Consider the following 12,202-nt stretch of genomic DNA (forward strand, 5'->3'; position numbering starts at 1 on the left):
AAGGCTAGCTAAAGAGTTATAATCTAGGTTTTTCTTTTTTTAGCCTTTAGCTATAATAATTAGTTAGTTATTTAATATAATATTTAAGTTATAAGCTAGATATATTATTTATAGTTAAGACTTATAGCTAAGAGCTTAACTTAGCAGACAGAACTTAGTACTAAATTAGCAAGGTGTATAATAATAGAATTAATATATTGTGCTGACCTGAAACTAGTAGCAGTAAAGTCTCTCCTGTAAGTGCATATAAGAGGCCTGTTTAACACTAAAGATCTATTAGTACAATACTTTATCTCCTAGAAAAGATAGTTACTAACACAGATAACCTATTTAATAATTAGTAACTATTTTCTTTAAGTTTTATCTAGTAACTTACAGTTCCTACAGCACCCTGCCAGTTACATCCTCGTCCCAGAGTGTCGGCCAAGGTGCAAGTATCACGTCTGATGGGAAATTGGTTTGGGTAGGCATTCTCGCCCCGTGTACCAGAAATAACACCCTTGCTGCCAGTTAGCCACATTCGTTAATGTCAGTGATGCTACGTACGCAGAAGTAGTGAGTATTGGGATTGCTCGCGCAGGCCTTGCTATTGAAATCGGCGGGCTTGGACCAACCGCTGTTTGTCCACCAGAAAGCTTGGGCCGATACGGCAGGAAGGCAGACAACAAGAAGTCCGAGGAGTTGCATTTTGGTTGTGAAGAAAGAAGTATCTAGAGGAGTTGAGTAATGAATAGCGAGAGGGAAGCAGGCTGGATGGATTGTTTTGTTGGGGCACTGCTTATATATATCACAAGAGACAATATTAAGCTTTATTCCTGCCATGTTCACCGCCGTTGTGATAAGCAGACCCATTGTCTGAATGGATCCCAAAGTTCACTAGGCAAGGGATAGGACCACATATCATGATTCAGGGACATAGCAGCTACCATCTCGTTCCGCTTAATCATCATTGTCAAAAAGCTTAATAGATTAAATAAACTTTAAATAAGAGGGAGTCTTGGCATATTACTACAGCATACTATAGCTAGTCTGTCAGTCTTAGTATTATTACTAGTTTAGCTATAGTAGAATTTAGTAATTTAACATTATAACTAATATCCCTACGTACTAGCTAGTAGCTAAACTGGCAGATAAAGTAAGATACTGCCTTAGAATACATAGTATATTACTATGCTGCTGGTTATAGCGCATTTTATAGCCGCTTCGTATACGCAGTAGACCCACCGCATTCTCCACCATGGGAAAATTGCATACTCGGCTTATGAGCTAATAATAACTCCGATCAGTCATCCGACTCTTCGGGCGAGGGGAAAGCGTCTTTAGCTGCTAGTAGCACTTTTAAACACAAACATTTCAACACAAGACCACTATTTACAGCTAAACAACCCTCGGCATCAAATATCTCATTTCTAAGATGGCTCAGGTTCAAGGGTACTGTAATGCCCGATTTTCCAAACTCCGCGATATGATGCAAGAGTCTTTCGCCTCCGGGCAAGACATCGGTGCCAGTCTTTGCGTCAATATCGACGGTGAGGACGTTGTAGACATCTGGGGGGGGTTCACCGATGCATCAAACAAGAAGCCATGGGCCAAGGATACACTGGTGAACGTCTTCTCAACCACGAAGCTAGTCACCAATCTGGCGGCTCTGATGCTGATCTCGCGTGGAGTGCTCCGCCCCGAGGACAAGGTTTCCCAGCACTGGCCTGAGTTTGCAGCGAATGGGAAGTCTGAGGTCACAGTTGGCCAGGTGCTAACCCACACAGCAGGTCTCAGCGCGTGGCAGGACGACATGACACTGGAGGACATCTGTGATACCAGGGAGGCAACTGACAAGTTGGCTCGCCAGAAAACTATGTGGACTCCCGGAACTAAGATGGGCTACCATGGTTTGACGCAGGGATTCCTTGTGGGGGAGCTGGTGCGAAGGAAGACGGGAATGTCTATCGACGAGTTCATCAAGGAGGAGATTTGTCGACCGTTGGGAGTCTGGACGGACTTCCAGCTTGGCTGTCGCGAGGAAGACTGTCGCCGCGTGGCCCCCGTTGTGCCTCCACCGGGACCTTCGATCCAGGAACTTCTTAGCCAACAGGTTGGATATGACCCAGACTCCATCCTCGCGCGAACGCTCTGTAACCCCTCGCCCCTAGCCGAGGACGCCAACACGGCGCTGTGGCGATCCAGTGTCCTAGGTTCAGTCAACGGCCACACAAACGCCAGGACACTAGTCAAGATCCTCTCCTGCTACTCGCTCGGCGGCATATGCGCGGGAGGTGCCCATCGCCTCCTCTCCCCTGAGACGGTGGACTTGGCCCTTTCAGAACACGCCAAGGGAACGGATCTAGTCACAGGGCGGAGCGGGAGGCGCGGACTTGGGATTTATCTCACCGGGCCTGGGTCTGGGATCGTTGAAGATCAGCTGCCGAATGGCAAGGTTGGATGGGGTAGCGGATGGGGTGGATCGATGGTGGTTGTGGATCGTGATAGGAGGCTCACAATTGCGTATACGATGAACAGAATGCTAAATACAGCACATCCTTCCCCAGCTGCATATATTCAGGCCATTTATGACATTCTTGGGGTTACACTTCCTCAAAGAATTTGAGAAATACGTTTTAGCTTACTACTTGATAACATAGCTTCAATATGATTGTATACAAATATAACCCTTCGAAATGTCTCCCATTAGCTTCTGTTGGTTATACTGCCTTTATATCCGGGGTTTCTGCCAACTTCAGACGAGAATCACGCCACTGTAGTTAGTTAGTATTATTATCCTTCTTATATGGAGAATGAGCATAGTTTACCTTGCCACATGAAATCGGCTCGTAGAGAGGAGGGTGCTCCTCATCAATACAGGTCGGCAGAACTTCGCAAACCGCGTCCGGGTTAAACCCCAAGAAGAACGGCATGGCGTAACGAGATGTCTTCTGCCTATTATACACCCGATGAACAGTCGACTTGAACCGATTGTTTGAGAGTCTCTGCAAAAAGTCGCCAATGTTGATGACAAGGGTGCCCTCAATCGGCCGTGCGTCGAGCCACTCATCATCTGCCGAGAGTACCTGCAGACCCCCAGACATGTCCTGCCAGAGCAGAGTCACGCACTGAATATCGGTATGTGAGCCAATCCCGACATCGACGTCCTCGGCGTTGCCGTCAGTGCCGGGGTAATGAATGTGCACTGCGTCGGCGCCAGGAGTGGTGATAATGGAGTCGAAGTAGTCCTCTGGTAGGTCCAGAGCAAGGGCGAATAAGCGGATGAGCTTGCGTGCTAGCATCAGTCGCTTTTGATAGAATTCCGTGAGAACGGGGCGGAAGTTTGTGAGATGGCTCGTTCTGTCCCAGACATAATCTGTCGAGGTGAAGTTGGAGTTGATGTCGTCAACACAATCATGAGTCTCGTCGATGCGAGTATCATACCGCATAGAGAAAGTCTCCTTCTTGTCTATGATAACGTAAGTAGATATATGCATGAATCAATGGTTTGCCTACCTCTGGTTTCCTGATTATTGATCTGCGTGCTGCCAACACCGTGATAACCACAGAATTTGCCCGCCTTGTCAAACGAGACCCGATCTTTGTATTCCTGTTCCTGGTTGAAGAAAGCCTTGATCTGTTCAAGAGCTTGCTCAATCAATTCTTGCGGAATCCCGTGGTTGCTGACGTAAAAAAAGCCCGTGTTCTCAGCCGCTGCTTTGATCTTGGTAGCGATGGCCTTGCGAGCAGTCGCGTCTCCGTCGAGCGAGCTGAGGTCGATGACAGGCATCTCATCTAGGGTCGGAGTACGGGGTGCCCCACGGCGTACACGGCGGGAAACAGGTCCGTCTGGTGTCATCAGCTGGACCGTTGTAAACGCCGAGACGGGGGCTGTGGTTTCAATTGTGGTAGTAGCCATGATTGTTACTCTTGATCATGAACAGGATTGGGTACTGGTGATCAACTTGATGTGATGATGATAGCACAAAATGGGGAAGACCAATGACAGACAAATAATGAGAAATTGGTTACTGGTATACCCTCTGCGTTGCAGCTAATGCTTAGAGCGCTGCAACAAGTAATAGGCCCGGGACTAGCGACTTGATATAAGATAACAGACCAGCGTTTGATGTATTTGCGTCCTTGGAGTAGCGCAATAATTGCTCAGCTGTAGGTTAGGCACAAGACGGAGACCGTCGGAGATGGGGGACCCGTAACTGCCGGCGGGGCCACCCGTGGCGGAGTTCCCCGTTCCCCTATCGCTAACAATTACCAGTCAAGATCCACAGAGCGGGCGATTGTATTGGCTACACTGGGGCACGCAATCTGATAAACATCGCTATCTTGTGCGGGGACAGATAACAGCGTCACTAGTGTAACTACCCTGACCGGCGACCGTCGGACACTTCGCCTGCGCCAATAGGATCAAGGCTTATACTTCCGACCTTATCAATTGTGCATTTCGATTCTGGGGTTATTGATTGTGTGTCTATGGTTGGACTAAATGTGATATGCTGCATTCTATAAACATCAACCCTGGTCCTCCACTGACATGCGACCAACCATTTCCAAACCCTCCAGTGTCAATCCAGCGTTTCCCATAGTCACAGAGTTGTATAGGAGATACCATGGCTTCACTCCTCTCCAAAGCTCACGACCGTCTCCTCGTAAAAAAACACTGCGCAGACGGAACAACCGAACCAGCCAACTTTCTCGACAATGACTCCATCCGCCCAACCCCCGTCAAAGACCGCACATGGACATCCATCACATACTCAGCCTTTTGGTTCGCAGCCACAGCAAACGTGAGCAACCTCTACGCAGCGTCTACAGGTCAATCTGCTGGCCTTAGTATGTGGGAGGCTCTGGCATGCTCGCTTGGCGGCCAGTTGCTGGCTGGTTGTCTCATGGCGCTGAATGGTCGTGCTGGTGCGCTGTACAGAATTCCCTTCCCTGTGGCGTGCCGAGCGAGTTTTGGGACTTGGGGTGCTTTGTGGCCGACGTTTAATCGCGCTGTTATGTCGATTGTCTGGAATGGTGTGAATTCTGTGCAGGGTGCGCAGTGCCTATAGTAAGTTGACTTAACCAACAGTCGGGCCAAGACGATCTTTGGCCGATCACCGTATTATTGATTTGTAGCTAATTATCTCGCTCTACAGTGTATTTCTTCACGCCATCTTTCCCTCTATCGCCAACATTCCCGACATCATGGGTTCCAAATCTGCCCTCAACTCGGCGCAAATGCTTTGCTTCTTCCTCTACTGGTATGATGCTACTGCCCATACAACAATCCCTCTTGATCTAACCGTGTCACGACAGGCTTATCAACTGCGCCTTTCTCTTCGTCCCCGTCCCGCGCATGAGGAAGCTCGTCCACATCAAAGTCGCTATCTACTTCGCCGCCACCATCGCCTTCGTCGCCTGGACACTGTCCCTCTCCGGCAGCGTCCGTAAGACTTTGAGTGAGCCATCTACCGTCAAAGGCACCGAAAAGTCCTGGTTGATCCTCAAGTTCTTCTTTCTGGGACTAGCCAGTTGCGGCACCTTTATTTCCAATGCATCTGATCTACAGCGATATGCCTCTAAGCCCACTGATGTCATTGCCGGTCAGGTATTCAGCTTTCCCATGTCCAACTTCTTGGTTGGCGTTTTCGGCAATTTAATCGCAGCTGCTAGCAAGGGCATCTTTGGCGAGGTCATCTGGAACCCACTTACAACGCTGGACATGCTTATGCAGGGTGATCGTCATACATCGGCGAATCGTGCGGGATGCGCATTGATCTCTTTCGCTTATGTCTACTCGACTGTCTTCTCCGCTATTTTCGAGAACTCCATTCCGTAAGTCTGCTCTAACCATTGTTGTCCCTTCATGTTACTGACTTGTCATTCCCCTAGTGCCGGCAACGACATCGCAGCTCTCATGCCAAAATACATTACAGTGAAGCGTGGTTTCTTCATCTGCGCAGGTACGGCTCCCTTACCTTTCCCATGCGAGCTCGTCGCTAATTAGTAACTCCTCCTACAGTCATCTCGTATGCAATCTGCCCATGGTACCTGCTCTCATCTGCAGCCGTCTTCATCAACTTCCTCAGCTCGTACCAGATTTTCCTCAGCGCCATCACTGGTATCCTCATCTGCGACTACTATCTCCTCCGACGCGGTGTCTTTGACATCCCCATGCTCTACTCTGGCCACAAGGACTCTACCTATCACTTCTTCCACGGCTTCAATCTCAGAGCCTTTGCTGTCTACTTGATTGCGATTGCACCAAACTTCTACGGATTCCTCTACCAAATGGGTGTTAGTGCACCATTGGGCATTCAACGGTTTTACTACGTTGCCTATCCTGTAGGGCTTTTCTTGGCGTTCGGAAGCTTTTGGTTGGTAAACACAATCTTTCCAAGTAAGAATATTCCCAGGGTCTCTGGGTGGAAGGAGCCCAAGGACTTTGTAGAGAGTCATGACGGCACCTTTGTCAATGTTGTGATTGACTCGTCTGATGCTGCCTCTGGGGATCAGGAGATGGGCAATGCTCAGAAGTCTGGCGCGGAGAAATATTGAACCAATATTAGGCCTTAATTAAAATGACTACCTCTTTTTTTTCACAAGTCCTGATTGATCCATCTCATCATCTGAACCGGCATTGAATGATCTACTACCAAATAATCCTACTGTTGATCTCGCTCGCTTACTTCTGCTGAGGTATACTCCATCCTGCTGCTCAAAGCTTCAAAAGGTGGCCACCAAACATCAAGTCCAGGCAACGTATCAGCTTGTGTGTCCTTCTCTGGTCGTGCCGCATCGTAAACCCGTTTTCTCATCATGTTCATGGCCCAGATAGAGACTGGTTCAACAACATAAGTACCCTTTCGAAGATTCTGCACTTCCTCCATAAGACGAAAGGTCTTATCAATGTCCTCAAGATGATCTGAGAACTCGACCAGCGTAACGTGTGCATAAGCGCCCATAAGGAAGTCGAAAGTGTGGATGATCCTTTTCTGCCTTGTCATTTCCCTGCAGAAGCGTATGATTCGGTGGCTGTGTTCTAGTATGCTCTCGATCTGCTGTTCATATACAGCATTCTCGCCGGCGTTGTTGATGTCTTCCTTGTGTCGTTGCGACAGTTCCCATCTATTGGCTAGTAAGCCGAATGTTGAGAGAGCAAACTTTAGCTTTAGACTATCGTCAAGGTTAAGCACTGTAGCTTGTCAGATACGGGAACAAGTCTGAGTAGTTGTAGCATCAACATACGATTTGCATTAGCAGTATACCACTGTGTGAGATTGCTTTGAAGTTCATTTGCTGGGATATGCTCCTCGACAATGCCTCGGTATAGTAATATAAAAAGTTCAAGTTCGGCAACAACTTCCTTGTCCAGTTTGTTGAAACCTTCTGCATTCTTAACTATGTCGATGTAATGTGCCGCCAGGTCCAGTCGCACAGCGGACAGCTTCCCTACACCGATAGTAAATCTCGCATATAGTAAGTATCTTTCTGTATGTGAGATGAGAAATTATGTGACATACTTGAGGTGTTGAAGACATGCAGCATTCCACGTCAGTACCCGGTTTTTGTCATCCTCTGTATATCGTAAGTATGAAGTCGCTTGCTGCAGTGCAGGAAAGTCCAACGACAGCATAAGGTGGAGGATGAGCGAGCCACTCAAGAGCCACGCATCGATAAAACTGTCTGAGAAGCCGAGACTTAAGTTCAGGATACAGGTAAGAAGCATCGCGTAGAGGGAAGGCGGGCTTAGAGGAGACTCGAGCGAAAGCTTGGCGAGCTCAGACTTCAGGACGCCGTAAAGTGAAGTGTGAAGGTCTTGGCTGATGGTGGAAAAATTAGTTTGCATGCCTGCGAGCAAGCAGGTGATAGAGAGCAGATTATACCCTCCATTCAAGGCTTTGTCGATGGTTTCTTGTACGAAGTGTAGCCGAGGGATGTTTTTTCTGGATCTAGAGCGTACATCAGCACGGCTCGAAGGTTCAAACTAGTCGGATGAGATTGGGTGCATTTGGAGATGAGCAGTTGTCAAAATTCACTCACGTCTCAATCAGACGCAAGCCGAGTCCATCGGAGGCCAATTGAGCCCTGATTGACTCAGGTAACTCGACCATGTCCTTTGGAGTTTCAGGATTGCCATTAATCCAGGTATACATCTTTCGAATAACACGAACTGGGGCGACTGGTGGCTCTAGATGAGCTGTAGATATCTGAGCTTCGGTTCTTGCACGTGATATAGCATCTATCTCTGGGACCGAGGCTGTGGTATTCTGATTACTTGGCGCAGTTTGTGGTACTGGTGACTGAGAGACCGAGTTTTGGCTCAGCTCACGCACTGCGCAGCGCAACTCTGCCAGTTCAGCTTCGAGGGCATTAAGCCTAGGTTAGGGTTAAACCAGATATAGTGAGTAAAAGTTTGAGTTGCATACCTTTCTTCACAATTGCATGTCTGAACAAGCTTAGATGGGCTTCTAGAATCGGTACCCTCAGGCTCTATAGATGTCTGAGTGACGCGATGCGCATCGTGGGGGAGCTCGCAAGGCAATCTGCACTTCAAATCAATGAGAATTCCCTGTAATGACATCACTGCTGAAATGATTATGAAAAGCTGACCTCAAGGCTCTGCAGCGACTACAGACAGCAGAACCATTTGGGACTTCGCATCGCGTCTTGAGACGGCGACACGTTGGGCAGGACACCACTCGGCGACGGTGCTGAGGCATTTCTACGGAAAGGGTATTTCGGAGATTAGATAATCAAATATGTGTAATGTTCTCGTAGTGTATGTGTGAAGCTGCAGTTGTATCAAGGTAAGAGATGCAAGATTCGGGCGTAGGTAATTTGGGTAGAAGGAGGTATTTCAGATGTTCCGAATTTAAACCGCTATCTGTTAGCGCCTGCAACTAAACTCTCAGCACTAGATTCCGTTAGTTCAGTGCCACGATATAGCCAGCCAGGTGAACCGCCTGTATTCGAATCAGCGCGTCAAGCACCGAATTCAGCTGACACTAATACTAATGACGCCTTCTGAATTCATCGCTTAATGAACCAAACTCCAACGAGACTTTTAACAACTCGCGCTTGGTTCTGGAAGACACTTTAAAATCTATTTTTTGTATTAGTAGTCTTGTTTCTAAACATATTATACTGGTATTTGATAGAGGGAATAAACATAATTACAAACTATCTATAAGAAGTAAAGCCAAGAGCCTTCTCCGCACACTCCGTTATCTCCTCTTATCGCCCAGAATTAGACGAGCACTTAAAGTGGCTTGTAAAATAAGACGGCCCTCCCTGATACCCCTCAAGATCATCCAAAATTGAAAAGAATCTTTAACCAATCCAGTGCCGGCTATAGATCATCAACTCCATCGCAAGACCGTAGTTTCTTCCCTCGATGACTTATCGACCTAGACCAGGAGCAAGAGGCTCCGGCTTGCGAAGCAAAACGGGCTGTTTACCATGTCGACAACGACGAAAGAAGTGCGATGAGTCCAGGCCGGTTTGCCTTGGGTGCGATAGAAACCATTTGATCTGCCAATGGACAGCTCCATTGAGCTCCAAGTCTCCGTCGGCAGATGCGACTCGTGATCGTAGGACTCCTCAGCTAGACTATAGAGAAACGACAACACATACCGACAAGCAACTTTCTTCTCGGATGATGTTCCCAGGCGCGGTGGTTGTCCCAGCCCAACTCCGCAAGGGCACGAATCGATATCTCTTCGAACACTTTCTACATGTCACAGCAAAACGAATGGCCGGAAGAACATACCCTGAGAACCCGTTCCTCTCTTGCAATCTCAAAATTGCTTCTGGCAGCACCATAATGCAACATGCTATCCTTGCCATCAGCGCTTCTCACTTACTATACAAGAGGCCAGACATGGCTGAGATATGCGCTTCTCATTACGCGATTGTGCTTCGAGCAATGAAACATGCTGTGACACGGTGGAAGGCTCTTGATACGCGCGATCAGGTTGCGCTGCAGGCTACGGCCCTAGCTCTCTGCTGGTTCGAGGTTACTAAACTTCCTAGTGATGGTATAACCACGGCGCTGACTTGTCGCAGACCATCGATGTCAACACTCGCGGTGCGTTGTATCACCACCTGGAAGCGAGCAAGTTCATGTTTCAAACGGTCAAACGAAACCTCAAAGATCATGGTCCGAGCTTATTTGGCTTCTTGGCAGAGCAATACGCTTACCTCGCAACTGTCTCCAACATAACATTGCGCTCTGCTCGTTTCGATCCCGAGATGATTCAAACCTTATCGCTGCCTTTACTGGGGCTTTTGAATAAAGGTTCCAATTTCTACGGATGCCTTTTTGGCTGCTCTCACCTTGTGTATGAAACAATTCCTATGATATGCGACCTGGCCAAGTCACGAATCAAAGAGGGCATTACATCTTCACAGACATCATACCAGGAATACGAATACATCCTCGGAGAGCTGAAAGCTTGGCAACCAACACAAAGATATTTCTCCAAGGACTATGAATATGCAGGCCAGCTATATCGTGAAGCCTGTCTTGTTTTTCTCGAGTCCTCCTTTCAAGGGCCTGATACACCCAGCTTGGAGCTCTATGCGGCAGTTGAACCTCGTCTAGCTTGCTTCTTAGAGGTTTTTGCTAAGATGTCATATGAGTCTCCATCCTGGACGACCGTCATGTGGCCCATATTGACAGCCGGTTCACACATAAGGTGCCCGAAACCGCGAGATCAACTTTCAGACATTATATTGCACTCGACCTTTGACATGAGGGCTGTTGATAACACGCTAAATCCACTGAAGCTACTTTGGGGAAGGATGGCTTTTGATGATAGCTATTATGGATCTTACGGGCTGGAAAAAGTGTTGAAAGAATGCGGGATTACCATGTGCGTAGGGTGATGTTTAAAATCAGTCTGTCTACTACCTTACAACTAATCTCCTGATCTGGCTATAAACCTGACGACTGATTAATCTGCGTGAACTGACTTAGTACAAGTCGCGGAATGACTTCTCTCCCCGCAAGTAGTCCAGTGGATGCATAGCATCAACCCATCCCAGAAACGGAGGACTCAGTCCATAGCCCATAAGCTCCAACGTATCATCATCATAGGTCTTCAGCATCTTTTGAGCCGGTGTAACAAGATACTGATTCTCTTCCTGCCTCAAGAAGCTCTTGGTATAAAAGCAGCTGTACATCAGCCTTTCCTCATCAGTGGTGGTGTTGGCCGACCCTCCATGATAACAACTCGAGAGAAACAAGAACGCATCCCCAGGTTGAAGCTCAGCGTAGAATGATAACTTCTCGTCGGGGGGCGTCGCAGGATCCCAGAGGTGAGACCCAGGGATGAAGCGGGTCGCACCATTTGCACGAGTCGTCTTCTTTCCAGCAACAAAGAAGCCAAGCCCTGTATCGTCACCGATCTTGTATTCAAATGCCATGCGGCGCTTGATGGCGTGATGGTGGATCATGTCATCCCTGTGAAGGTCTTGATCTCTGGCTCCTGGAGCAATGCTGAAGATCACGGTGTTATTCAGCTGAGGTTTGCTAACGAAAGTCTTCCACTCAGATCCAATCCAACAGCTATGCGTGGATGTAAGAAGATTGTTGGCGACTGCTCGAGCAAGAGGATTCATGGCAATCGTCTTCATGTAGATGGCTGACTTGCCAGCCAATCCCATTACCCGCTTTGTCTCTTTGGGGAAGAACTCTCCAGTCCACTCTCCATCTGTTTGTATGAACTTTCTGGTATCTGCCTCTATAACAGCAAGATCCTCTGCGGAAACGGCGTTTCGAATAACACAACCGCCTGCCTCGATAATGGCTTGGGTAACAGCTGCAGGGTCGGCGGTCGCACTGTCAAAGACTTTAACTATTGGGACAGGGCGAGCTCGGTCATCCCCGTATTTTGAAACAGGGACGCAGTCCACTCGAAGTGAAAGGTCTTCACTGATGGAGGGGGCCATGATAGACTAGAATTGGTTGGAGTAATGTGAAATGGCTTCTCTTGAGTCTTGATGCAATAGTTCTGTTACTACTGACGAAACAAGTGATCCTAATAATCCTTTTATATGTAAGGAGTACAAACATCATACTGATTTATTATGTTATATCATGGTCACTTCATCGTGCAACTTGATGTCGCATCTTTCGCCTGGACAGCTCGCAAACCGCAAACCATGACAGCCAATCCTTTGTCGGTTACTTACTACTAGGCGATTGTCTTATCTG

The 12,202-nt window shown here is 47.8% G+C and overlaps 6 protein-coding genes across 6 annotated transcripts; 2 read left to right on the forward strand and 4 right to left on the reverse strand.

Moving 5' to 3' along the window:
• FSUBG_13975 (uncharacterized protein) lies at positions 1-687 on the reverse strand (the record flags this gene model as incomplete). Its single annotated transcript, XM_036678922.1, has 3 exons — positions 318-326; positions 377-499; positions 547-687. Coding segments are annotated over 3 exons (273 nt in total), but the record flags the coding sequence as incomplete, so codon positions are not given.
• Positions 688-1,468: 781 nt separating this feature from the next.
• FSUBG_13976 (mest1) lies at positions 1,469-2,605 on the forward strand (the record flags this gene model as incomplete). Its single annotated transcript, XM_036678923.1, has 1 exon — positions 1,469-2,605. One exon carries the CDS (start codon positions 1,469-1,471, stop codon positions 2,603-2,605), a length of 1,137 nt encoding a protein of 378 aa, XP_036530558.1.
• Positions 2,606-2,699: 94 nt separating this feature from the next.
• FSUBG_13977 (1-aminocyclopropane-1-carboxylate oxidase) lies at positions 2,700-3,898 on the reverse strand (the record flags this gene model as incomplete). The annotated part of the gene is made up of 3 exons (XM_036678924.1): positions 2,700-2,753; positions 2,808-3,448; positions 3,496-3,898. The coding sequence occupies 3 exons, from the start codon at positions 3,896-3,898 to the stop codon at positions 2,700-2,702; spliced, it is 1,098 nt and encodes a 365-aa protein (XP_036530559.1).
• A 709-nt stretch (positions 3,899-4,607) lies between these two features.
• FSUBG_13978 (uracil permease) lies at positions 4,608-6,540 on the forward strand (the record flags this gene model as incomplete). The annotated part of the gene is made up of 5 exons (XM_036678925.1): positions 4,608-5,050; positions 5,139-5,243; positions 5,299-5,817; positions 5,875-5,945; positions 6,005-6,540. The coding sequence occupies 5 exons, from the start codon at positions 4,608-4,610 to the stop codon at positions 6,538-6,540; spliced, it is 1,674 nt and encodes a 557-aa protein (XP_036530560.1).
• A 107-nt stretch (positions 6,541-6,647) lies between these two features.
• Positions 6,648-8,566, reverse strand: FSUBG_13979 (transcriptional activator of proteases prtT; the record flags this gene model as incomplete). Its single annotated transcript, XM_036678926.1, has 5 exons — positions 6,648-7,177; positions 7,231-7,451; positions 7,506-7,934; positions 8,026-8,361; positions 8,412-8,566. The coding sequence occupies 5 exons, from the start codon at positions 8,564-8,566 to the stop codon at positions 6,648-6,650; spliced, it is 1,671 nt and encodes a 556-aa protein (XP_036530561.1).
• Positions 8,567-10,959: 2,393 nt separating this feature from the next.
• FSUBG_13980 (phytanoyl dioxygenase family) lies at positions 10,960-11,937 on the reverse strand (the record flags this gene model as incomplete). Its single annotated transcript, XM_036678928.1, has 1 exon — positions 10,960-11,937. One exon carries the CDS (start codon positions 11,935-11,937, stop codon positions 10,960-10,962), a length of 978 nt encoding a protein of 325 aa, XP_036530562.1.
• Between the last annotated feature and the right edge of the window lie 265 nt (positions 11,938-12,202).

The sequence above is a fragment of the Fusarium subglutinans genome (genome assembly GCF_013396075.1).
Source record: "Fusarium subglutinans strain NRRL 66333 chromosome Unknown NRRL66333_c0000450, whole genome shotgun sequence".
NCBI lineage: Eukaryota > Fungi > Ascomycota > Sordariomycetes > Hypocreales > Nectriaceae > Fusarium > Fusarium subglutinans.